This window comes from Saccostrea echinata, unplaced genomic scaffold (assembly GCF_033153115.1).
Source record: "Saccostrea echinata isolate AGI-Se365-2 ecotype Australia unplaced genomic scaffold, CSIRO_AGI_Sech_v1 ptg000020l, whole genome shotgun sequence".
In the NCBI taxonomy this organism is placed as follows: domain Eukaryota; kingdom Metazoa; phylum Mollusca; class Bivalvia; order Ostreida; family Ostreidae; genus Saccostrea; species Saccostrea echinata.
The window spans coordinates 6,403,491-6,430,516 of NW_026889769.1; the positions used below are offsets into that span (position 1 = coordinate 6,403,491).

General features: G+C 35.3%; 5 protein-coding genes across 5 annotated transcripts; 2 read left to right on the forward strand and 3 right to left on the reverse strand.

Moving 5' to 3' along the window:
- Positions 1-1,529: 1,529 nt before the first annotated feature.
- LOC133190011 (uncharacterized) lies at positions 1,530-2,459 on the reverse strand. The gene is made up of 3 exons (XM_061325486.1): positions 2,320-2,459; positions 2,068-2,185; positions 1,530-1,833 (listed from the first exon to the last, which is right to left on the reverse strand). The coding sequence occupies exons 1-3, from the start codon at positions 2,406-2,408 to the stop codon at positions 1,576-1,578; spliced, it is 465 nt and encodes a 154-aa protein (XP_061181470.1). The 5' UTR covers positions 2,409-2,459; the 3' UTR covers positions 1,530-1,575.
- On the reverse strand, positions 2,452-5,794 carry LOC133189855 (uncharacterized). Its single transcript, XM_061325248.1, has 4 exons — positions 5,762-5,794; positions 3,430-5,553; positions 3,029-3,160; positions 2,452-2,478 (listed from the first exon to the last, which is right to left on the reverse strand). The coding sequence occupies exons 1-4, from the start codon at positions 5,792-5,794 to the stop codon at positions 2,452-2,454; spliced, it is 2,316 nt and encodes a 771-aa protein (XP_061181232.1).
- Positions 5,795-17,900: 12,106 nt separating this feature from the next.
- On the forward strand, positions 17,901-21,371 carry LOC133189856 (uncharacterized protein K02A2.6-like). The gene has a single exon (XM_061325249.1). It carries the CDS (start codon positions 17,901-17,903, stop codon positions 21,369-21,371), a length of 3,471 nt encoding a protein of 1,156 aa, XP_061181233.1.
- LOC133190009 (uncharacterized) lies at positions 21,338-23,590 on the forward strand. The gene is made up of 2 exons (XM_061325485.1): positions 21,338-21,681; positions 22,360-23,590. Exons 1-2 carry the CDS (start codon positions 21,480-21,482, stop codon positions 23,562-23,564), a joined length of 1,407 nt encoding a protein of 468 aa, XP_061181469.1. The 5' UTR covers positions 21,338-21,479; the 3' UTR covers positions 23,565-23,590.
- A 126-nt stretch (positions 23,591-23,716) lies between these two features.
- Positions 23,717-25,790, reverse strand: LOC133189857 (uncharacterized). Its single transcript, XM_061325250.1, has 2 exons — positions 25,521-25,790; positions 23,717-25,142 (listed from the first exon to the last, which is right to left on the reverse strand). Exons 1-2 carry the CDS (start codon positions 25,730-25,732, stop codon positions 23,717-23,719), a joined length of 1,638 nt encoding a protein of 545 aa, XP_061181234.1. The 5' UTR covers positions 25,733-25,790.
- Positions 25,791-27,026: the final 1,236 nt, after the last annotated feature.

Consider the following 27,026-nt stretch of genomic DNA (forward strand, 5'->3'; position numbering starts at 1 on the left):
CCATAAAATATTGAGTCCTTCTACCCTAATAATTTAGGAGGAAGAGGGTTCAAGATATTATGACCATAAAATATTGAGTCCCCCTACCCTTTTTATTTAAGAGGGAGGGGGTTCAAGATATTATGACCATAAAATATCGAGTCCCCTACCCTTTCAATTTAAGAGGGAGGGGGGTTCAAGATATTATGACCATAAAATATTGAGTCCCCTACCTTTTCAATTTAAGAGGGAGGGGGTTCAAGATATTATGACCATAAAATATCGAGTCCCCTACCCTTTTTATTTAAGAGGAAGGGGGGTTCAAGATATTATGACCATAAAATATTGAGTCCCCTACCCTTTCAATTTAAGAGGGAGGGGGGTTCAAGATATTATGACCATAAAATATCGAGTCCCCTATATACCCTTTCATTTAAGAGGGAGGGGGATCAAGATATTATGACCATAAAATATTGAGTCCCCTATATACCCTTTCAATTTAAGAGGGAGGGGGTTCAAGATATCGAGTCCCCCTACCCTTTTAATCTAAGAAGGGGGTTCATGATATGGCCATAAAATATTGAGTCCCTTATATACCCTGTCAATTTAAGAGGGAGGGGGATCAAGATATTATGACCATAAAATATTGGGTCCCCTACCCTTTCAATTTAAGAGAGAGGGGATTCAAGATATTATGACCATAAAATATTGAGTCCCCCTACCCTTATAATTTAAGAGGGAGAGGGGTTCAAGATTTTATGACCATAAAATATTGAGTCCCCTACCCTTTTGATTTAAGAGGGAGGGGGGTTCAAGATATTATGACCATAAAATATTGAGTCCCTTGCCCTTTCAATTTAAGAGGGAGGGGGTTTAAGATATTACCACAACATATTGAGGACCCTGTTGTACGTGTGTGTGTGTGTGTGTGTGTGTGTGTGTGTTTTCATGGGGAGTTTTATAATTTCAAGTCATTATGATTGCAAAAATATTGAATTTCTATTACACTTTTGAGGAGTTGGGTTTTAAATATCATGGCTGTAAAATATTGACCCCACTTAAAGGTTCGTGGAAACTGATTTCAAGATACAATGGCTTTAAAATATTGACCTTCCCACTTACATTTTAATTTTTCATTAGGGATGGGGGTTCAAGATTTTATGGTTGCAGAATTCTGACACCCCCTCCCCCTTTTTTAACTTCAGTGGTCAAAAAGAGGGGTTCAAAATAATATGGCTGGTAAATATTGTACCCCAATTAGACTTCTTTAGGTACTCATTTCCGTTTAATGTAGCTTTCTCCCTTCATAAAACACCAAATATTCCAGTTACACCCTATGGGATGAACTATTGAATCTAGCCAGATTTTAATGGTCAGATAAATGGTGGTTGGCTGATATATACTGTTCATCCTTTTGTTTCTTTCAATTTTACCATTCTTGGACATAACATATATAAGAAAAGACAAATTCCATTTCATTATAAATTAATTTATGGCTGGTACACTGTAATAGTTAAATAAATAAATATAAACATCCCAAACATTAAAAAAAATAATCTTTTCTCTAACGTCTTTCTACTCAATCACAAGACTGTCCTATGCACAATAAATACACGTCTCCACAAAGTCTTTTTCTCTGGTGCCAAGGCAGGCATGGTGACACCATCTTAAACAAGAGTAGCACTGGATTTGCTTCTTGTAGCTTGCTGTACAGAATGGAAGGTCGCATGCGAGGCTCCTTTTGTCTAATTTCCCATGAGTGAGAAGCTCCTCACGAACATAAGCTCTGTAGGCCTCAACATGACACAGCCGCATGACTTGGGGGGAGATGTAGGATAAAATGGCTGCTGAATTCTACAAATCATTTAAAATGACTGTATAAGATACCTTGTTGATTAATGAAAGTTCTGAAATGCTATTTGCATAAGTAACTAATTTAAAACAAGAAATAATTGCTTTCTGCTTTTTTACATTTAGTGAACAAATTGTTCTTACATGTATTTAAATTCTTTTGACATTATTATATACAATCATTTACTTTTGTTAGCTGCAGTGGAGAGATAGTAGACAATTTTCTTGATTTCTTACCATTAGCACAAAAACTCCACAGGAATGTCCATCTTTTTGAACTGAGGACTTAATGGGGCCAAGAGTCCATGATAGAGGAGTTGCAGGCTCAGCTTGAAATCGGGTTTCCATAAAGCATCTGGAAATAAAGGAGAAATCTTTTTAAATTTAAGATTTATGCTTTGGAATTCTTGAATAATTTGAATGCAAAACCTCTAATTTTACATTTAATATGAGGGAGAAAGAATTTGCAGAGTATATAAAAATATTTACCTCCAGTGTTTGGCAATTTTTTTTTCTCTTTGCTTCTTGGGCAGAGAATCCAAAATCAGCAGAGTTTCGAATTTTGGATAGCCAACCATTAGAAACCAGTGGTCATGATGGCACACAGGCAACAAAATAATGTCATAGGTGTGAAGACTGAAGAGGAACCTATATTGAAATAAAAAATGTGTATCATTAACTAAGGCTTCTTCTAAAAATATTTACGAAGTAGTTGTGACAGTTTGATACGCATAGTAGGGCTGATTCAGCATATTTGTACATAAAAATTCAATAATGTATCATATCCAAAAATTAACTTCCAATTTGTATAGGTCATGCAGTTTGTCTTATAATTCTGTGAAAAACTTGACCTTTCACTTAATTGACAAAATGTAGTTAATATTGAGATATCAACACACTTAACTTTCAAAGAGTTATCACAGAGAAAACAGTTGAAAATGTAAATATTTTAAGCTCCATTTAGTAAAGATATTTAACATAAAAATGTAAATGTAAAATAATAAAATGCAATTAGAAACATTGTGATCAACAGCAAGTGTCCAAAGATTAATGACGAGTTGGTGTATGATTAATTACATATATTACACCTGTGTGTGCATGTGTGCATGTGTGTTTCTTTACATCCCATATCCTTTTAAGATTACTGTAAATGTTTGTGTTCATATTCTAAATGTATTGTTTAAAATTCTTATATTACCTTCGGGAACAACCAGGATGAGTAGTCTCCGTTTTCCCATTTTGTAGCCACAAAGCAGGATAGCACGTATGCTGACTGGGGTTCTTTAGAATTACATTGCCAGCTCAACAATCCAAGATATGAATGTATGATCTGTAATGTAAAAATGAAAATACTATAAATATATGCACTATTTTTGTGCTTTTTATCTATCTACTATATATCTCCTATACATTTGCATTAATGTTGAAAAAGTAATTTAAGAATTTCAGATTGTTTTTACTTACATTTTTTTAAGAATTGGGGTTTAATTGATAAAAGTACAAATAGTAATTATTTACTCAATGCCATTTTCTGTTTCTATTTTTCTGTTTCATTGCAGTTGTATATAATTTAAACATGTGAATTGATAGTTATAATACCTTGTCATTCAGCCAATTTGTGGAGTCCAGAGTGCTAATATCAGCTTCATTTAAAACAATTCCACCAACTCTAAGACGATTGATTTGTCCCTTTGGTCTCTTGCAAGATGAGGTGGAATTACCCAGTGGAACACTATCAAGGGTTGGAAGAAATTTCTGAGCTGGTATTAGGATTTTGTAGGACTGGATGAAAATGGCAGCAGCAAGCATAAGTCCAGGGGCAGTCTCAGAGGATTCCTGAAGAGACATGTCCTGACTGTGTGCTCCAGAAATAACTTCCATAAGATCATTTACACACTGATTTAGGTCATCTTTACTCTCTCTTTGGCAAGCAAGATACAAGGAAACAGGTGGTGATCTAGGTGCAGTATCTGCAAGGCTGTACTTTGAACAATGTCTGACAATTGATATGATGTCATCTGATGAGTAACTCCTCAGGTATACATTCTGTGATGGTTGTAATTTTGTTTTCTCTATTCCCTTGACCCTCTTGGATGGTTTTTCTTCAATTGTAGATCCTTTCCTTTTCTTCAGGGTTCGACTAGATGACTTGGAAACTTTGGGTGAGTTGGAAACCTCAGATACTCTTAGTCTTCTATTAGGATGTACATGGCATGAACGTCCCTTTTGCAGAGTTTTCAGCTTTGATTTATTGGACCTTCCTTTAATCTTCCTTTTGCTAATCTGTGAAATTGAAGTACACTTTCCTTGGCCCTTCACAGTAGGTGCTGTAAACTCCGTCTTTGGTTGGGATACAGCACTGTTTCGACTGCTTCTCCTCCTCATTACCACTGTTGAACAGGTAGGCTTAAATGCTTTCTTCTGTTCTCTTTTTCTTCTTCGGCATCTTTGGAGACCACTTACTCTTTTCTTTGAGGTGGCACTCTGCTTAGTTTTTCTTCTAGACTGAGATTTCTGATTTTCTGTTGTTACAGTCAAATTCTCTCTGTACAACTTGATGCTTTTAATGTTGGCTATTTCTTTTCTTTCCACCAGCTTGTATACCCCTTCTCCAATGCATGTAGAAATAGTATAGGGACCAGTCCACCTGTGGAGCATTTTGTCACCTTTCCGATTGATCCTTTTAGAGTTCCTCAGGAGTACTCTCTGGCCAGGTTGAAGAAGATCGGCAGTTCCATGTTTTCTATCATAGTATGTCTTCTGTTTCTTCTGTTCAATGCTGATGTTGTCTTTAGCTGCATCATGGGCCTTTAGAAGTTCAACAAATGAAGTTATCCTGTCACTGTAGATTTCATCAAACTCTTCTTCTGTTTGCTGTCTCTGCATATTAGGCACTGTTGTGGGAATATCTAATTGAATTGGCAGGACTACTTTTCTCCCATAGATTAAATAGAAGGGGGATTCTTTTGTGGACTTCTGCTGACAAGTGCGCGCAGCAAATGCAACTTGTTGTAGGTACTGGTCCCAGTCATCCTGCTTTTCACTTACATATTTTGTGAGTGCACTGCAAAGAGTTTGATTAAATCTTTCAGTCAGTCCATTGGTTTGTGGATGGTAGGGGGCTGAAACTCTGTGCTGGATCCCCATTGATTGGCACAACTTGTCATTAAGAGAATTGCAGAACTCCCTGCCCCTATCTGTAAGGATGGTCTTTGGTGCTCCATGTCTGCAAATTACTTCAATAATGAAATCACAAATAACGTCTGCATGTTTTGAAGGTATAGCTTTGACTTCTGGCCATTTTGTCAAGTAATCAGTGAGGACAGCAATATATTTGTTTCCACTGGTAGTCTCCTGAAGGGGCCCAACCAAATCTAGTCCAACCATCGAAAAGGGACCATCATGGACTGGTATAGGATGAAGAACTGATGGTGTTTTTCTCAGCTGGTTCTGTCGTTGACACTTCTCACAGGTGTCCACATATTCAACAATGTCCTGCTGCATGCCTACCCACCAGTATCTTTCTCTTATTTTTGTGGCAGTCCTGTTCACTCCCTGATGTCTAGCAGTAGCAGTGGTATGACATGCTTTAAGGATGGCAGCCTTTTCTTCAAATCTCACAACTCTTACTGAAGAATGCTTCTTGTGAAGGTAATACAGTGTTCCATCTAGGAGTTGAAATACTTTTGCCTTTCTTCTAAAGTTATTCTTCTGGGAATTGGTCTGAAATATTAATGTTGTTCATATACCTTTTTGTAATTTACAGAATTACCTTTAAACTAATATAGCATTTCTATCTGTGTAATTTGTAAACAATTTGATTATCAGGTCTTTTCCCTTTGGTAAAACTTCTGGGAAATATCTTGTTTTATGTCTTTTTATTTCATATGATAATAAAGTAGGAATAATTAAAACTTGTTTTAATAATAACATCCTGTGTCAATTGTTCCCATAAAGTCCCCATACTCCCTTTAGGTGCCTAATATCCTATATGTATCAATAAACAGGACAAAGTTTTTGTATTGTAAACTTCAAATTAATCTTTTAAAGTATTTTTAGGTCTCCTGAGTTACTCAGGTGACCTATTGCTATATGTTTTCATCCGTCGTTGTTAATACGCTGAATGTTACAGCTATTGTTTTACATGTTTCTCAAATATGGCCAATACCATTTAAATCCATGTGTCGATTGTAAAGAATTGAACACTCTGAAAATGCTGAACCAATTTCAGCCAATTTTATCTATAAGTGAAGGTGAACAAATTTTGTGAATTTCATGGTCCCTGCCCCCCTGGGGTCTGAGGGGTGGGGCTAAAACCATCAAATTAGTGCTATCTCTAAAAATCTTCTTCTTTACTTCTGGACATCAAGCAGTCATTATGACTGTTGGCATGATTGTAATAAGCATTGAGTCCTCTACCAAAATGTGAAATTCATGGCCCCCAGGTCAGGGTTCTGGTGCTAGAGCTGGGCTATATAGTTCATATAGTGAAAGTGCATTATTTCTTTTAAAAGCTTCTTCTCTGCTCCTGGGTATTTAACAAACAAACTTAATGCATTGTTGTGATGAGGAAGGGTGTCTCCTCCAAAATTGTGAATTTTATAGCCCCTGGGTAAGAAGTTCAGATGTTAGGGTGGGACTCTATTGATTTTATAGTGAAAATGCAGTAATTCTTTGAAAACTTTCTTCTCTACCCCTGGGTCTTATGCTGATGATCTAAGTACATAGTTATGATGAGCAAGGGTTCTTTGTTCAGAATTGTGAATTTCAAGGCCCCATGGGTCAGGGGTACAGTGGGGGACTCTAATGATTAATTTATACTGAAAATGAATTAATGCTTTGAAGTCTGCTCCCTGGTATTAATCAAACATTTATGATGAGCAATGGTGCCTCTTTCAGAATTGTGAATTTCCTGGCCTATGGTTTAAAACATAAACCAAATTCAATTGTTGGAAAGTTGTTGCATGATACTCAGGTGACCTATAAGGCCGGTGGGCCTCTTGTTATAACAGCATTTGTAAAGCAAAAAGAGTATAAGCAAAACAAATTTCAAAGCATGTGCATGCACATATTTTAAAAATTGTCAGAATCATGCACAATAATCTCATAGTGGGTCAGGGGTTCTGGAGTTAGGATGGGGCTCTATTTATTATATAGTGAAAATGCATTATTTCTCCAAAAATCTTCTTCTCTGCTCCTGGGTATTAAGTGAATAAACTAAATGCAAGGTAATAATGATGAAGGGTACTCTTCCATGTCCCCTGGGTCAGGAGTCTGGTCTTAGGGCAGTGCTTTTTTCATAATTAAGTAAATCTGCATTTTTTCCTTGAAAATCTTCTTCTCTAGTCTGTTGTTAGGCAGGGGCTCTATTGATCATGTGGTGAAAATAAATTCTTTGAAAAATCTTTATTCTATGATCCTGTGTATTTAGTAAACAAACTAACTGTATGGTTATTATGAGAAGGATGCTTCGTCCAAAATAGTGAATTTCATGACTCTGATAAGAGGACAAGTTGAGGGAGCTCTCCATTGATTGTATTTTGAAAATGCTTAATATTCTTCAAAGTGATTTGCATCCAAACATGTTTAATGTTTTAATGAGCTAGGGTATTTTTACAAGTTTTGTAGAATTCTGGACCACTGGATCAAGTGTTCTAGTGCTTCGCATGGCTTAATTTCTTGATCATGTATGATCAGGTCAAAGATGTTGGTACCAAAAGCAACATCTTGTCACAAGGGAAGGAATACACAGGTGACTGATTGATTGTTTTTTTTGTTTAATGTCCATCTCGAGAATTTTTCACTCATAATGAGACACCCCCACTTGCCGGTGGAGGGCTACAAATTTTGACCTATGCTCGGCACTCAGGGCCACTGGGCAGTGAGGGATCTTTTTCATGCCAGCACCTACTGCGACATGGGACCTCGGTTTATAGGGTCTCATCCGAAGGACCAGTCTCCACATCCCGTAGTGGGATTTGAACCCACAACATAAGGATCAACTTCTTACTCTGCAACTCTACAGCAGACGCTCTAACCACTGCGCCACGCGGGCGTGTAATACACCGGTGAAATATGAAAGCCCCTTGAAACCTGACAATTCAGATTGGAGGGTCTAGCTACTAAATTAGCTGAAGACATTATTTATGATTTTTAGGTCACCTGAGTCCCTCAGATGACCTTTTGCTGTTTGTTCAATTCATGACTCTGGGGATAGAGTGGGGCCACAATGGATGATCAAAGATTTACAGATGAATACATATGAAAAAATCTTTTATTAACGATCTTCGTCTCAAGAATAGCAAAGCCATGATCTGTCTTATTTATATGCAAGCATCTTTGGGTAATATTAATTCAAATTTGTTCATATCTTGACCCCCTGAAGTAGGAAGGGGCACAACAGATGATCAAAAGTTTTTTAGTTAGGAATTAATAGGAAAGATCATTTAAAATTCTTCTCAAAAACAACAAAATCACGATAAGTCATTTCAATATAATTTAATTTTGGTTGAAACACATCATTTGATTGGATAAAAAATTTATATTGTATAACCTGGATTTTTAGGTCACCTGAGTCACTCATGACCTATTACTATCCGTTTTTGTCTGTCATCGTGCATCGTGCAATGTGCATTATAACCAATTTCAACCAAATTTGGCATATAGCATCTAGGGGTGAAGGGAAACGAAAATTTTATGGTCCCTGTCCCCCTGGGGCCTAAAACCATCGAAATTAATGCTATCTTTAAAAATCTTCTTCTTTACTCCTAGACATCAAGCAGTCAAACTGTTGGCATGATTGTAATAAGCATTGAGCCCACTACCAAAGTTGTGAAATTCATGGCCCCAGGGTCAGAGGTTCTGGTGCTAGGGTGGGGCTATATAGATCATATAGTGAAAGTGCATTATTTGTTTGAAAATCTTCTACTCTGCTCCTGGGTATTAAATAAACTAAGTACACAGTTATGATGAGGAAGAGTGCCTCTTCCAAAGTTGTGAATTTCATGGCCCCAGGGTCAGGGGTTCTGCTAAGTAAAGTTACTCCCTTATGCTATTCACCTTTGATAATAAATCACTGTAAATAATGTATTTGAAAGGTTAATAGAATAAGAAAATTATGCAAAAATATTTATTGTATAATACAAAAAGTACTTTCATAATCATTTTAATGATCAGGTAGACTTGGAAATAATAGATGAATAAAAATGAGACAAAAATAACTTATCTTTTTAAATGTTCTTCAAGGGCCACGAGAGGCCAGTGTGAAAAGTAACTAGATAAGTAATTAATAAGTATGGAAGAAAAATCACAAGTTTTTTGCAGCATTCAATTTATATTTCATGGATCCTCTATGGATTGATGTTTTATACTCAGGTGACCATTAAGGCCCTTGGACCTCTGTTGTCTTTATTTTTATGGTTTGAAAGAAGAAACAATAACAAGCTTTCATTCAGAAAGTGGTAATAACTCCTTGAAGGGTCAAAGTTCAAATATGCACATTCAACTGCAAAAATCTTATGGACTATAAATCTTTTCAATAAATCTTGAAATTCAAAATTATGCATTTGAAAAATGATACTAACTATAAGATTGATTGTCCGTGAACAATTAGAAATCTTTTCACCTCTTTTAATTTTTTCACAAATCTGCTCCTCAGCCAGGAACAATAACTCAAAAAAATTCAAATGTCTCAAAATGAAGCTTGAAATTGAAATATTTTCATGCTTCCATTTTCATTTCATGAATTTCAATATGATTCATGGTTCTCTGAAGTCTTAGAAATGGACTTTTAAAAAGTTGACATTTGTAAAATACTTTGTAGCAAAATCAAATTCCATTAATCTTGCCTTAATTAATATATCGATGCTTATTATAATGATATTGGAAGTGATCTGTGAGGTCTTGCAATGAAAGCACAAGCTTTTTTACACTATGAATTATATAAAAATTGAAGTAAATAGAAGAATTGAAATACCATATAAGTATTAAAAAACATGCAATTTCCTCCAATTGCCTGGATACTTATAGTTTCTCATCATTTATATATTTTGTTGAGCAAATTTCAACTAGAAAAAAATGCACAGTGGGGGCTTTTATTTGCAATTCCTGAAAATTTTTTGAGATTTGATAATTATGCACCAGGATCGAAAGATCCCGGGGGTATATTGTTTTTGTCCTGTCTGTCTGTTTATCTGTTTGTCTGTCTGTCTGTTGTCAACTTTAACCTTGCCCATAACTTTTGATTGGTTGGAGCTATGACTCATATTTCACATGTGTATTCCTTGTGACAAGACCTTTACTTTGGGTACCATCATATTTGACCTTTTGACTTTGACCTTGGAGTTTGACCCACTTTTGCAAAATTTCGTGAGACTTTAACGTTGGTCATAACTTCTGAACAGTTGGTGCTTGGGGTTTCAAACTTCACATGTGTATTCTTTGTGACAAGGCCTCCTTTGGATACCAAACACCTTGACCTTTTGACCTTGACCTAGGAGTTTGACCTACTTTTGAAAAACTTTAACCTTGGCCATAACTTTTGAATAGTTGATGCTAGGGCTTTCATACTTCACTTATGTAATCCTTGCGACATCACCTTCTTTTGGAAACCAACCACTTTGACCCTTTGACCTAGACATAGGAGTTTGACCTACTTTTGAAAAACTTTATTCTTGGCCATAATTTTTGAATGGTAGGTGCTAGGGCTTTCATACTTCATATATGTAATCCTTGTGACATCACCTTCCTTTGGATACCAACAACTTTGACCTTGACATAGGAGTTTGACCTACTTTCGAAAAACTGTAACCTTGGCCATAACTTCTGAATGGTTGGTGCTAGGGCTTTCATACTTTACATATGTAATCCTTGTGACTAGACCTTCCTTTGGATACCAAAAACTTTGACCTTGACCTTGATGTTTTACTTACTTTTAAAAAACTTTAACCTTCGCCATAACTTTTGAAGAGTTGCAGCTAGGGCTTTCAAATTTAACATTTTTATCTTTTGGCCTGGATTTTGACTTGATTTGAGAAACTTTATCCTTCGCCTTAAGCTGCCATACAGGGGCATCAGTGTTTCACAAACACCTCTTGTTTTCTCTATATAATATGATTAACTATAATTTTTAAACTTAATTTTTAAAGTTTATAATAAACTTAAGGTTTATTTAAGATTATTTATAATTTTAAACCCGTGCACTAAAACATTGTCCTCTAAAGTTTATTGTTTTAATAATGATATGGATTATAATATCATATGTATAATGACATTCGGATCTCTGTAACATTTCGTGCATCTTACATACCTTCTTCAGAATTGAGCCCTGACCCCACCCCCGAAAAAGGAAAACACACTAGGTACCCCATCATTACATTTCATCTGAAATATGAAACATGAAATATATGTTCTTTAAACGGTTAACATTGATAAGATGCTATTTAAGTTTAACATTTATATTCAAAGTACAATGAATTTGAATCGATGATTAGACTCACTGGTGCTTTTTTTTTTTTACCAGGAGCAATAATTCGGTTCGGGACTTGGCTGAACAGGTTAAATTCTTTATCACTGAAAATATTTTTTCTGGCTATTAGATCTCATAAGATAAATTAGAGATTTTTTTTCATTTAATACAGAAGCCAGATATAACTTATATTGCTTTAAAATCAGTTTTTGGAAACATTTAAAATTTTTAAAATTTTTATGGATTGGAGCCTTAATCACTGCAATTAAATGTAAACCTAACTGCCAGGGAAAAGAAGTACACAGTTCTAGCATTTCCTTTTTTCCTCCATATTTCTGTATGACTTTCATTTTCATGCTACATGTATAACTAAATATCGAGACACCCTCTGGTTATTATGACTGTTTAAAAAAAAATTAACATCAACAACTAATTTTTTTCAACAAAGGTCATAGTCCTGGTGAGTAAGTTTGGATTTTTACATCGACGTCTATAGAACGCTTTGCTATAAAAGGTACAGTACATGTTTTTAGTGATATTTTTGCGATATAAACATTGGAGTCATATATATAAATTATATACCATTTAATTCTAAAAATTCTAGGCTTTTGAAAATATTTTGAACGGCACAGATTTGAAACGTGGCATTTTTTAGCCAATACCGTACCTTGTTCTTTCACGAAATTATGAAATCACTATAAAAAATCTAACTACAGGTTGTTTCATAATTTATCTTTATGCCTTTTTCTTTGGGAATTCTTTAGCAACAGGGTCTAAAATCCTAAACCATACTGAATTAGCTGAAAAAGAACATAAACCTTCAAATGAGGAGGGTCTTAGCAAAAATGTGTGACAATGTTATAACAATTTCAAGAAGCAACTTTATCTTGCAATCAAAGTAGGCGAAGATCATTTGGAACATGTAATGTGGGTTTTGACGTTGTGAAATTCAATGTATCAAAAGTGACGCAATTTAGAAATTTCACTAATTTTCATTTATGTTTGAGATTTCGGCCTGTATTTAATATTTTATTTGGTAATTGTGCATAAAGAATCTAATGGATACATGCATCAAATTGATGAAAACTCTTGTCTGTATCCTTTTCTTTTGTCAAATTATAGATTCAAAATGTAACATATATTATGAAAAACCCTGTACACTAATAAAAAACTGCATTTTTAATGATTTTTCCAACATATAAAATTTATAGATAGATGTTGTAATAGTGCATTTGTGACATTATGATAAGCTGAAAGTCTTTAAGAGAGAGTCATAAACAAGAGGCTCATGGACCACATCCCTCACACACACATATATATCAGTCAACTGAGCACATTGGCTTGGGAAAAGCATAAATCAGTCCAGTATTGAAAAAATTACCAGAGGGGTGGGGGTGGGTGGGGGGATTTTTAAAACTAGCTGAGAATATAACAAATGGCTTTGCTGTTCTTGATAAGTTTTTTCCCTATATATTCCTGTGTAAAACTTTGATCCCCCATTGTGGCCCACCCAACTCCGGGGGGGGGGGGGGTCATAATTTGATAAAATTTGAATCTACACTCCCTGAGGATGCTTCCCTATCAATATGACTAAACATGGCTTTGCTATTCTTGAGAACAAAATTTTTTAAAGTTTTTCCTATGCATACCTTTGTAAAAAATGTGTTCCTCAATTGCGGCTCTACCCTACCCCCCATGGGTCACCATTTGAACAAACTTGAAACCACACTATGTAAAGAAGATTTCTTATAAGTTTCAATTTTTATGGTCCAGTGGTTCTTGAGGAGAAGATTTTTAAAACATGCCACAAAATTTTTCATTATTTCTTATTTATCTCCCCTTAGATGAGGACATGGCCCTTAATTTGAACAAACTCACATTCCCTTCACCCAAGGATGAAATTGGCCAAGTGGTTCTGGAGAAGAAATTGAAAGACAGACAGCTAGACCACAGACAAAATGTGATCAGAAAAGGCTCACTTTAGCTTTCAGCTCAGGGTGAACTAAAAATGAATCTACACTACCAGAGATTGCTTCCAGCTGCACTGTTCTTACGTAGAGGAGTTTTACAGTTTTTCTCAATATAATCCTATGTCATTATTTGATTCCCTATTGGGACCCATCCTACCCCAAGGGGCCATGATCTGCACAATAGAGAATGTACATTACCTCGGGAAGCTTCCACATAAGTTTCACCTTTTCTGGCGAACTAGTGGTTCTAATCATTAAATGAGAAAAAGATCTTTAATGGATTTTCCTTTTAAATATTACAATGTAAAACTTTGATTCCCTATTGTAGCCCCACCATTCCCCAAGGACCATGATTTGAAATTTTTAGAATCTACCCTATTGAAAATCACTTTCTTATTTGCGACGACTTTTTTAGCATATTTAAGAGAGTCTGTGTGCTCATGAAAATTTTATCCTCACTTCTATTTATATTGTTAAGATACTATACAAAAATAAATGCAGCTAGCTCAAATTCTGTCTTGCTAATAAATGACAAAAATAAGGTGTCATGAAAATAAAATGATCTTTAGTATTCTAGCCCCACCCTACCCTCAGGGGTCATGATTTAGATAATTTTTTAATGACCCCACCCTATTTTTGCCTTTTCTTGATTATCTTCCCTTGATAGGGTTCTTGGCCCTTCATTTGGACAATTTAGAATCCCCTTTAGCCAAGAATGCTTTGTGCTTACTTTGGTTACAATTGGCCCAGTGGTTCTTGAGAAAAAGTCGAAATGTGAAAAGTATACAGACAGACAGACAGACGTAGGGACAGATGCCAGACAATGGGTGATCAGAATGGTTCACCTGAGCATAACATTTAAATAAATGCAATTACATATAAGTTTTTCCTGAATGAAAATAAAGATATTTGTATGTTCAATAATATATTTTCCAAATTTGGACATCTCTCATAGATTTTCCAAAATATATGAAAAAAAAAAACCCATTTACATACTAGTTGAACTTCGGTATCTTGAACACGGATATCTCGAATGCCATGGATATGTTGAAGTGATTTTGAAGTCTAAACTGCTTTTTCCTTAAGTATTTTACCCTGGATATCTCAAATCCTCGGTTATCTCAAAGTATTTTCTCGGTCCCTTCGAGTTTGAGATAACGAGGTTTGACTGTATGTGAAAATTGACATACAGGAATCTACAGCTGGGGTGTATGGCATCAATAATATCGTATTTATAACTTGGAATTTTTAATTTTTTAAAGAAATAAAAAAAATTGTTTTATATATTTTAAAAGAGTTCGTTAAATTAAATAAATGCGTAAAGTTGGAAGACGTCAATGTCCTTCAGAGATTAACGTGAGTATAGCATCTCCCTAAAGAATTTTTCTATTGTAGTTTTCACAAAGTAAAACCCAAGTTGGCTCTTTTAAATAAGTTTTAGTAACAAAAAGGTCTTCTTTCAGAATAATACACCAAACATTTGTAATACCTCAAATTAAGGATACATTGTAATTCTTGATTCAGAAGATAATATAAGGTTTGATTTCACATTCTTCTTAGTGTTCAAGGTCTTATACATGTATGCTATTTTTGAAACCTACATAGGCAAAAATATTTTTTCTCGTGACATTATATTAAATCAGAGCATTATAAGCTCAAAGGAGATCATTTAAATGATATATATGTAGATGGAATTTTACATATTCAATTCATAAAGTTGATTTCCTAAATCAGTCAAATATTCATCCTATATTGTACAATCCAATGCGCCAAATAAGTTATATATTGGCAAAGACTTGAAAGTTTGGAAGAAAATGAGAGAATTTCCTTAACTCAGAAATGCATATAAACATTCTAAGAAACTATATGCTAATAATAGATCCTCTTGGTGCATGTCACTACACATTATTCTAGATAATATACCAGAACTGAAGGGATGTTTAAATAACAGGAAAAAAGTTAGTTAATATATACATTTCATAAACTTCTGAAGAAAACTTACATAAAATTATGGCATGACAATTTGGGCAAATATATGGATAGTAAACTATGGACTTATGTCAAAATTAAAGATCAATTTGGTTTCAAAAATTATCCTAACATCATTAAGAATTTTGAGATGAGGAGATGCCTGAGTATAAATTTAGAATATCATCACATATCATTTACAAATTGAAGATGGAAGGTTCCAGGGTGTCCCAGCACACATGCGATTATGTTCAAAATGTGATTTGAACAAGGTGGAGGATAAAATACATTTTCTCTTCAAATGCTCTTAATTTAACGATGAACACGAAATTTTCTTAAAATCTGTCTCAGAATTATGTACCAATTTCCCTAATCTTGATTGTAATGAGAAGCTTAATATATGGCTATTTTCAAACGGAAATGAGTCAATCTTAAGGTAGTATGGGATACCTCCACGTTATGACATTTTTCTGTTTGAAGTATTGTTTTGATTTGCATGAGTGCTTATTATCGGGTCAAAATTTGCATTGTGCTGAATTATGACCAATCAATTATCACGTTATCCAGAGCTGTTCTTATTTGTTATTTAATTCAAAAAGTAACTGTTTGGTCACAAAGAGCTATAGCTGTTGTATACATTCCCAAAACGTTTAGATGAATGCAATTGCTCTGAACGAGACATGTCTTGGAAAGCGATTTTCCATATACTGTTTTCAAAACATTTCAAAGCTGAAAACTACCACTGCAACAAAGTGCGATTTTTTTTTTTTTAAGTTTGGGAAAAAATGCTCATCATTTCTGAAATAGCACCCAGGTTTTTTCAACCCTTGGAAAATAAAGAAGGATAACTCTTCCGTTCAGATCTTTTAATTCTAAAATTTTTTAATGCATCCTATATTTTCCATTTATATATATTTTTTCAATTTATCTATTTCACTTTGCTAACGTATGAAGATACATTCTAATTGTAGACTTTCATGAAATGTTAACATTAGAGACTATTTTATAAATGAGATCTGGATAAAAAAAAATAAGGTCCTATTAGGGGACTATTATACCTACTTTTCTAGTAGGGACTTTTTAATATTAAGCATTAACCAAATAATAAGCCATACTCGGTAAAAAGGTTACAATAGGAGATCAAAGGGTTAATTAGACATATATAGGACAAAAAATCTCTATGCATCTCTTCTCATCAAAAACAGCAAAGCCATATGATATATAGTATATATTATTCATTTTTATACAAGCATCCCCAAATAGTGAAGACTAAATTATTTTTTTAAACCCCCCACAAACGAACTTTAGGGGGGTATATTGGAATCACCATGTCTGTCTGTCCTTCCATCTGTCGGTAGACGAGATTTTGTCCGGACCTGTTCTCAGAGACTATATTGCATGGATATGTCTGAAAATTTGTACACCTATTATTCACCATATGAAAGTGTGCACCTACTATTTTCATCATGATTGGATAATTTTTCTGCATTTTACAGGTGTTTTTTTTTTTCATTTTTATTAGGTGATTTGTCCCTTGGGAGTAATGAGTGGACATGCATCCAATTAAAGGTTAATTAATGAGTTCAATGTGGGAAGCTGTTAGAGCATCTCTGATCATGCAAGCATGTGTTATTTATATCTTCTGGGAATCGGGCAGAAGAATCAAAGATCTCTGTTCTTTAACTTTCTTAATTGTAATTTATGTGTGTCAAAATACATAGTTACTGGATGAACAACCTTTTATTTTTATAAAATGAACTTGATATTAAGTTATCAAGATTTATTTGATTTTTTTTATAATTACCCATGTCAAAGTGGAAGGCAGTTTGTTGGCAGTTATTAATGTAATGTTTAAGTGCGAACGTTAAGATAAACAGAACCGTGCAGTTTGTTTATGTTCCTGATGGCTGAACTCTTAATGCTTTGAGACGTTTATTGTTTTATCTTAAACTCCATCGCCTCACTGGTCAACTGTTTATACTTTCTCAGGATATCATATTAATTCTGCTATTTTGTATCTTTGTTTATCTCTGTAGGAGTTAGTAATAGATTTGCATCCAAAGAGAAATCATGTGTTATTCTTACTAGCAACATTACATTGGCGACGAGGATATAAATTTAACATAGTGTTTGAGCGGTTATTAATTTTGACTGAGAAATATCAAAAATGGCTACTGGATTTCCTCCATTTCCGAAGTTTGATGTCTCAGATCAAAGTTCAATAGGACAGCGTTGGAAAAAGTGGATCCAGCGATTTGAAAATTTCGTCCTTGCGATGGGAATTACCAGGAATGATCGCAAAAGGGCAATGCTCTTACACTATGGAGGAGATGAAGTGTACAACATTTTCGACACACTCGCTGATACAGGAGGGCCTAATGACTATGATGCAGCAAAAACAAAATTAACGGAGCACTTTAACCCAAAGAAGAATGTTGAATTTGAAATATATAAATTTCGACAAGCCAAACAAAACTCCAGTGAAACAATGGATTCCTATCATACAAGACTGCGACAATTAGCCGAAAACTGTGAGTTTGAGGATATAGACATGCAGAGAAATTAAGTCACAAGTCATACAAGGATGTGAGTCAAGTCGTTTGAGACGCAAAGCACTGCGTGAGCCTGACTTAACGCTCCAACAAATCCTAGATTCAGCGAGAGCCATGGAAGTCTCTCAACTCCAAGCCTCCGGTATGGAAGACCATAAGAGTCAAGACATACAACTAAATACTGCGAATAGGAGAATGAATTCTTCTAAACAAAGGAAACAAAGAGAACCAACAAATACGTGTCACAATTGTGGAAAGCAATGGCCACATAAAGATAGACCGTGCCCAGCGAAGGGCAAGGCGTGCAACAAATGCAAGAAAATCGGACATTTTGCAAAGCAGTGTAGGTCTGGCCAGAAACAGGATACCAAAAACTTCAACCGCACATCCAGAACAAGGAAACCATTGGTCAACAATCTGGATAATGACAGTAGTGATGAAGAGTACGCTTTCGGATTGTCACTCAATGCAACAAAATCCTTGCCTATCGCAGATGTCAAAATAAATGGGATTGAAGTTGGTATGCTGGTGGATTCTGGAGCAAGTGTTACTGTCATGGATGAGTCGACATTTGAAAAAGTAAGTCGCAAGAAACCAATCAAATTGTCAAAATCAAATGCCAAAGTTCATGCTTACGGAACAAAAGCAGCATTACCCATAAAAGGTAAATTTCGAGCTGAACTAGAATCTAAACTTAGGATTATCGACACTGAAATTTTTGTGGTGAAAAGTGCAAGTGGATGTTTACTAAGCTGCGCTGATGCACAAAAGCTTGGACTCATTTCGATTACAATAAATGCTGTAGACCAAGATGAAACTACGGACCAATCCAGCATATTAACGAAGTTTGCTGATCGATTTGAGGGGATAGGAAAGTTGAAAGACTTTCAAGTAAAACTTCACATTGACGAAACAGTGAAGCCTGTTGCGCAACCGCATCGAAGAATTCCGTTTCACCGACGAAAGAAATTAGAACTAGAGCTAAAGAAACTTGAAGAAATGGACATCATAGAAAAAGTTGATGGACCGACTCCTTGGGTGTCACCTATTTTAGTAGCTCCCAAACCTAAAAATCCTGACCAGGTGAGAGTTTGTATTGACATGAGAAGAGCTAACGAAGCTATACTTAGAGAACGCCATTTGATACCTACTATTGATGAACTCATCACTGATTTGAATGGAGCTAAAGTATTCTCTAAACTTGACCTAAATAAAGGCTATCACCAACTTGAATTAGCACCTGAATCGAGATACATCACATTTTCATCACATGTTGGACTGTTTCGTTACAAAAGACTGATTTTTGGAGTCAATTCGGCAGCTGAAGTTTTTCAGGCAGTGATTCAACAAACTATAGAAGGCATACATGGAACACGCAATATAAGTGATGATATTATTGTGTTTGGGAAGTCTCAGGAAGAGCACGACAAGTCGTTAAAATCGCTCTTAACTCGACTGAGGGAACGAAATCTTACACTCAACAAAGATAAGTGTGAGTTCAACAAAAGAAAGCTTGAATTCTTTGGATTTATTTTCTCTGAAAATGGAATCTCAGCTGACCCCAAGAAAGTTGAAGCTATCAAACATGCAGAAAACCCCAGGAATGCATCTGAAATGCGCAGTTTCCTTGGCATGGCTAACTACTGTGCGCGATTCATCAAGGACTTCGCCACGATTTCACAACCTCTACGTGAATTGACCAAAAAGAATCAACGATGGACTTGGGAAAAGAAACATAAAGAGGCGATGCAGAATATCAAGGAAGCATTAACAAGTAGTGCAGTTATATCTTATTTTGACCCTTCAAGGCGCACAGAAGTCATCGTCGACGCAAGCCCTGTCGGACTTGGAGCTATCCTTACGCAAATTGATGGAAATAGCACCCGAAAAGTTATTTCCTATGGAAGTAAAACACTTTCTCCAGTGGAACAACGATACTCCCAGACGGAACGTGAAGCTCTTGCAATTGTCTGGAGTTGCGAACATTTCCATCTTTATCTTCTTGGAAACACATTTGAACTTGTGACGGATCACAAGCCATTGGAATTAATATTTGGAAACCCAGCTTCAAAGCCGCCTGCCAGAATTGAGAGATGGGCGTTGAGACTACAGCCCTATGATTTCCGTATTAAGTACAAACCTGGAAAGTTCAACCCAAGTGACTATATTTCACGTCACCCAATTCTTCAAGAAAATTCTGAATCACTCTCTACTGTTGAAAGTTGCATCAATTTTGTAGTCCAGACAAATATCCCGAAATCCATGACTCTGGATGAAATTCAAAAGGCTTCTGACAACGATATTTTGATACGAGACATGCGAGAGGCAATGAAGAGTGGATCATGGGCTGTTTTCAAGAAATCAACACGACCAGACTGGCAATCTGTCTATAAACTGAAGGATGAATTAACTGTTTCGGAAACTGGGATAGTTCTCCGAAATGACAAACTGTTTGTTCCACGCTCACTCAGAAAACATGTCATAAGGTTAGCACATGAAGGACACGAAGGTATCGTGAAAACAAAGTCGTTGCTAAGGGAAAAAGTTAGGTTTCCTGGAATTGATAACCAAGTTGAGTCGACACTCAAAAGCTGTTTGCCTTGTCAAGTAACAACAGAAACAAAACATCTAGAGCCACTGAAGATGTCACCTTTACCAAGTGGACCGTGGACGGACCTATCAATGGATTTTTGTGGACCGTTTCCCTCGGGAGATTATCTCATGGTTGTTATGGATGAGTACTCGAGATATCCGATAGTGGACATTCTTAAATCTACCTCTGCAAAAGCTGTTATTCCTAAGTTAGACAAAATTTTTGCAGAATTTGGAATACCAAAAATTCTGAAGACTGACAACGGACCTCCATTTAACGGAACGGAATTTCGCCAGTATTCGGAATACCTGGGATTTTCTCACAGGAAAATTACTCCTTTATGGCCTAAAGCAAATGCAGAATCTGAAAGATTCATGAGAACAATTGAGAAAACTATCAAAGCAGCTAATGTGGAGCATAAAAGTTGGAAACAAGAAATCTTCACCTTTCTAAGGAACTACAGGGCAACACCGCATTGTACCACAAAAACATCTCCATTTGAAGCACTATTCAGCCGGAAGATCAGAACTAAGATGGGTGTAGACATTCTTAAAGAAAATAAAGGAGGAAAATGTGAAATCCACACCGAACTAAAGGAAAATGACATTAAAGCTAAGTTAAAGATGAAACAACATGCTGATCACTATTCTCGGGCAAAGGAAATAGATTTGGAAGTAGGGAACAATGTTTTGGTAAAACAGCCAAAAACAACCAAACTGTCAACCCCGTATGAACCAAACCCACTCGAAATTTTAAAAACTAAAGGTACCATGGTCACTGCAGGAAATGGTGAGAAGACAATTACAGGAAACGCATCACATTTCAAAAAGATTGAAAGTAATAAGGCAGATCAGGACGAGGAACCAGAAATTGACATTGAAATACCCGCGAAGGCAGATAACACCGCGACTGACATACCGAGCCGTCCCAAGAGAGTAATCCGCACGCCCAAAAGGCTAATGGTACACCGGCGCCTGTTATCTTTCCCTTAGGTGGCGCCACAGAAAAATGCGGTCCCCTTCGGAACTAGCTCGCGCATTATCATTACGATTTTACCATAGCACATGTAAACAAATCGCTGTCATATACACACGTGAAACATGCCGGAGACTTGCTGTTGCGTACCTGGGTGTAGTAATAGAGGTGGACACGCTTTCCCATCAGATCAAACGAGGCGAAAATCATGGATTCACGCAATTAGACGAGGAGAAACACGTTTTCAGAGCTGGGAACCTTTTGCCTATGCTGTGGTGTGCAGATCGCATTTCAAAGAAAGCGATTATTTAGCAGAGACTGTTCACGGTAAAATACTAAAAATTTCCTCATCTATTTTTTAAATGTTACATAAACTTATTATGCACAAAATAATTTATGGTAAAAAATTATAATTTTAGGTATGAAATCAACAAAATACAAGTAAAATATATGATACGTTCTGCCGAATTTCACGAATGACAATTGACATATTTTTGAGTTTTTATTGAGTTTTTTTTTTTTTTTTAGTTTTAGTGAAAAGTTTAGTCTTTCTTTATGTGTCTCATTTTTTATCAACAAAAGTAGTTAAATTATATCGTAAACAACAGCTCTTGACATCAAATGCCAAGAGTACACCCCCACTGATTTGCACTATCGGAAACATGCCATACATACGTAAACAACTGCCCTGTGTAAACATCTGGCATCGTAAATTTCTATGTTCAATGAGACCACCTGTGGTAAATGATGACTTCTTCTGCATTTGTTAATTACATTAGTCTAATCTCCTAACCTGATTATCAAACAAAGAAAAACAATGCCATAGTAATTAATTAATAGTTTGCATCTTCAGTCAAACTTATTCATATTTTTTTTTAATTTTTTTTTTACATATCCATATGTTCTTATTAATCATTAAATGTTTTACATACTGAAATGAAAAAAAACTTTGAAATATATATTTTTTCTTAGAAATATTGATGAATATCATCAATATATTTCCAGGAAATACACCTTTAAGTAAGAGGTTAAAGAGAACAGCAGTACCCAGCCTTTTCCAATGGGCAGATCCAGCAAGCCCAGCTGTACTTGCCAGGGCTGACAGAGCTAGGACAAGGGGTGTCAAAAGAAAATTAATAGAAGACATTGCATCTACCAGTCACAGTTCAGAAGAAGTGTTTTTTGATGACATTAATATTGTAGAAGAAACTATCTGTGATTACAGCAGTACTACTAATGAAAATGTCTCAAGTCAACATGATGATCAGCAAACAATTCGTCAAAATGTGGAAACACAAACGCCAACATTTCCACCAATGTGCATCGATAACTTTGAAAAGGATGATGCTGGCATTCATTTTTACACTGGTTTGGAAACTATCTCTAAATTTTATTTTGTATTAAGAACTTTAGGTCCTGCAGCATATTCTTTAAATTATGTTTATCACCAAGTCACAAATATCAGTGTTCCAGATCAATTTTTTCTTGTTCTCATCAAATTAAGGAGACACAGAACTAATTTCGAATTGTCAAGATTATTCGGCATTTCAGAAAAAACTGTATCTAATATATTCTATACCTGGATTCTATTTATGTCCAAACAGTGGAGAGAAGTTGATATATGGCCACCGAAATCCCTTGTGAAATATTTTTGTCCCTCTGATTTTAAACTAAAGTTTCCAAAAACCAGAGTTCTAGTTGATGGAACAGAATGTCCTATCAAAAAACCAAAACAACCAAAATCCCAGCAAGCTACATTCTCAACATACAAAAATAAGAACACAGTGAAAATTCTGGTTGGTGCAACCCCTGGTGGCTTAGTTTCCTATGTATCTTCTGCATATGGTGGTTCAACAAGTGACAGACAAATAGTGGAACGTAGCAGTTTGCTGAATTTATGTGATCCTGGTGACTCTATCATGGCTGATAAAGGATTCAATGTGCAAGACATGTTTGTTCACAAAAATATTCAGATAAACACACCTACATTTTTCAAAAAAAAGAACAGAATGTCATGTGCAACTGTACTTCAAGACAGAAAAATTTCGAGCAAAAGGGTGCATATTGAGCGAATTATTGGTCTTGCTAAAACCTTTAAAATTTTAACTGAACCAATGAATAGTTCAGAGACAAAGCTGTCCTCACATATAACTTTTGTCTGTTTTATGTTATGCAATTTTAAAACCTGTATTGTCCCATCTTATGCATAGCAACATGAATTGCTTTCATTATTTATATATATTGGTTTTATATTTGATGTTGTCTTAATTTCTAACTTAGTGCATTACTATAACAATTAAAATGAACACAAACTGACTGCATCTTAATCTTTTATTTTGGACAATGACAGTCATCACAAGATTTAAAATAATTTTTTTTCCAGAACAGCAGGCCTAAAATTATTTTCATAGAAAAACTTTAGTTTTCCTATCATCTCTGAAATGAAAGTATCGTTTCTTTGAATTTGGAAAAATAAAATATCATTGAATGTATGCACAATAAAGAAACAAGTTTTTTTCTCTGCACAAAAAAGTTGTCCTTGAACTTGATAATAATAGTCATGGTTTTTGTCCAATGAAAATGTACCATTGTTCTGTCTTATATAAGGGACTGTCTGTCGAGAAATCATTTCGTTCCTTGCCACATAAGGGCACTTCACTTCAACAACAGTGTCTTCATCAATGATGCCATCAGGTGAAGCAGCCAAATAGGGATTTGTTAGGCTTACACAAATTCCTGTGTCATATACTGTATGTCCAGTTATGTCCTGGAATTTTTTTATGGCAACTTTTTCAAACTTTTGTCCATGGAGAATTGGAGCTGAATGGAGTCGACGTTGTTTCGTAACAAGTGTCTCTGCTAGTTTTACTTTGTCTGTTCTATCAGTCATTTTGCAGATTCTGCCAAACACAGAAGAGTGCAGACGCTTGCATCTTTCTTCGTGCCACATATTGCATGCAGCCTGTTTTGCTGTATTTAAATTAAGAATCCGTGCCTCTTCTTCTGTTATCTTTGAAACATTTATACTCTTCAAATACTCGCAGCTACCTTGAAAAGTAAAATAGTCATGGTCCACATCAATTCCCCTCATATTTGCTGGAGGGAAAGTTTGAAATATAGGAGTCTTGCTTACTCCTGGATAAGAAAGGCATACATTCTGGAAGTATGATTTATATCCTGGATTGTTCCTATATTCTATTGGCCTCGGATCAAATCCATCAGCAAAATTACAAACTTCATCACATCCCGGCATGTCCAGGTTATTCGCTTTCATAGGGGTTCCTCTATGTGGCCTCACTCTGTGAAATGTCTGCAGCCTTTGTGTGCATGTTTGTTCCGTTTTCACAATTCCATTTGTCTTAAAGGAAAGACATGCATACAGGGCTGTGCATATATGTTTACAGTGCGCAAGTGGTCCCATTCCAGCTGCACACTCGCACTGACACTCTGCAATGTTGCCATCATTTTCCATCACAATGTCTATAGTATACACTACAGACTTTGACATCTCTGCTCTAATGGCACTCCTAACATACCATAGGGAATTGTCTGCAGTGGTACGGATGTACTTAATAAATCCATCATTGTACAAATTCCTTGCTTTTGATTCCAGATTTTTATTGAACTGTGCCAAGTATGTGGTGATGTTATCCATATTACACTCAGGAAAATTCTTGTCACTGTTCAGATCTTCATATTTTTGAGGATCAGGTAAGGCCATCACATAATCTTGAGCAGTAGTGAGGTCTGTCCTGGAGCAGTGGGCATTGCGTGTGTATGCCTCCAGCCTGTTAAAAACAAAATAAGCTGTTACTATTCATACATAATATGGGCCTAGTCGACATTTCTTCTACAAAACAAAATTAACCATTGATTTTAATACACATTTCTGAGCGCTGTATATCTGTTAATTTGCCAAAAAATTATAAAATATGGAGTATATTTTTAATTTATGCCCCGTACATAAATGACTAGGAAATTCGGGTTACATCGTGAAACCAGTTTGAAAAGTTCTGCAATACATTTTGTCCAGCAAAGGTATAGAATCGGAATTACTTAATTGTCTTTTTCATACTTCTGCGTCCTTACTTCATACTGATTGGAATAATCGCGTAAGTATTTTAAGTAAAACAGATAAGAATCATAAAATGTAAAACAATACGTACCTTTCTACAAGCTCTCTTTTTCGTCCCGATTTTTTTGCACCAAATTTTTCGAGTTCCTTTCGTAATTCAGGAATAGTCATTGAACCAAAATTAGTTGCCATTGTATACAATTTCCTCTTAAAACAATATAAAACACGTTCGCTTTCTTTGAGAATACAGATACTGATAAGATGCAGATATGCCATTATCAGCTGTTTTGTGTTGGACCGCATTTTCCTGTGGCGACCTCTCGCGGTGCAAGATAAGATAACTCACTCCGGTTCCCCATTGAAGAGATGTAAACACATACGCGTTTGTGAACATTAGTGCCCTGAACAGTGTGTTCAATAGATACTAGAAATATTAGCCGTGACTGTGCTTATATATACTTAGACTTAGACAATAAGTGTTGTGTCTGCTTATCTATTTCTTTATTTTGATTCATATTTTAATTCATTGGGATTTGTTTCTATTTCAAACAAAAGGTGGGAAGTAATGTTTAAGTGCAAACGTTAAGATAAACAGAACCGTGCAGTTTGTTTATGTTCCTGATGGCTGAACTCTTAATGCTTTGAGACGTTTATTGTTTTATCTTAAACTCCATCGCCTCACTGGTCAACTGTTTATACTTTCTCAGGATATCATATTAATTCTGCTATTTTGTATCTTTGTTTATCTCTGTAGGAGTTAGTAATAGATTTGCATCCAAAGAGAAATCATGTGTTATTCTTACTAGCAACATTACAATTAAGCCTTCCCAGTTTCATTTTATAAGCAGTTTATTAGCAGTTCCTTAGCCTTCCATGTCCCTCAGACAAGTTGATAATTATTCATGAAAATAGGCAGTTCAAGGCAGTTTTTCTTAGCCTTCCCAGTTTTCAACCAGTTTTGAAGCAGTTAATTTTAGCGAAATATTTAAATGAGTTTTAAAAAACTGCTTGAAACTGCAAATGACTGCTTTAGAACTGTTAATCCATTTCCATTTATGGTTATGACTAATGAATATTCAAAGCAATACAATGATGCTGAAACTGGTAACACAAACGTACAATTTTAAATTGAAACCCTGCCGAGATTTGGCTGAAATATTGCCGACTCACCGTAAAACAATATTAAATATTAATCCATGAAATAATTAAAACAACAGAATTGTAAGTTAATTATATATTTATCATACTGTAGTTTACAACACATTATTTCACATTAAGAAATCAAATTGAATGCATGTTAAAAGAATGGTACCTACTTCAACCCATTTTCCTTTATATAATATTATCAAAAAATGCATTGATTATGGAACTTTTTCTAGCAAAAATTAAACACTGCAATTTTGTCTTTTCAGAAATATATTTTCATAGGAAAAATATTTAAATGTACTGTTTAATACATACATCTGTTATAATCAGTGTAACTTGATACAATATGTGCATCTTCTATATTCACATTCACAACCATGCATGCAATTATACTCACTGACGTAAGAATATATCCCAGGGCATATATAATTTTTGACAAGACTCACTTAAT

Bases quoted from the DNA above. Each gene is read 5' to 3' on its own strand.
- LOC133190011 (XM_061325486.1), bottom strand. From the start codon at position 2,408: ATGGTTGGCTATCCAAAATTCGAAACTCTGCTGATTTTGGATTCTCTG. The intron at 2,186-2,319 runs GTAAATATTTTT...CTTTATTTCCAG, and splicing joins AAAATTGCCAAACACTGGAG to ATGCTTTATGGAAACCCGAT. The intron at 1,834-2,067 runs GTAAGAAATCAA...AATGATTTGTAG, and splicing joins GTGGAGTTTTTGTGCTAATG to AATTCAGCAGCCATTTTATC.
- LOC133189855 (XM_061325248.1), bottom strand. From the start codon at position 5,794: ATGGGGACTTTATGGGAACAATTGACACAGGAT. The intron at 5,554-5,761 runs GTTATTATTAAA...TTAATATTTCAG, and splicing joins GGGAACAATTGACACAGGAT to ACCAATTCCCAGAAGAATAA. The intron at 3,161-3,429 runs GTATTATAACTA...TTTACATTACAG, and splicing joins CAAATTGGCTGAATGACAAG to ATCATACATTCATATCTTGG.
- LOC133189856 (XM_061325249.1), top strand. From the start codon at position 17,901: ATGGAAGTCTCTCAACTCCAAGCCTCCGGTATGGAAGACCATAAGAGT.
- LOC133190009 (XM_061325485.1), top strand. From the start codon at position 21,480: ATGCCGGAGACTTGCTGTTGCGTACCTGGGTGTAGTAATAGAGGTGGA. The intron at 21,682-22,359 runs GTAAAATACTAA...ATATATTTCCAG, and splicing joins TTTAGCAGAGACTGTTCACG to GAAATACACCTTTAAGTAAG.
- LOC133189857 (XM_061325250.1), bottom strand. From the start codon at position 25,732: ATGCGGTCCAACACAAAACAGCTGATAATGGCATATCTGCATCTTATC. The intron at 25,143-25,520 runs GTACGTATTGTT...TGTTTTTAACAG, and splicing joins AAAAGAGAGCTTGTAGAAAG to GCTGGAGGCATACACACGCA.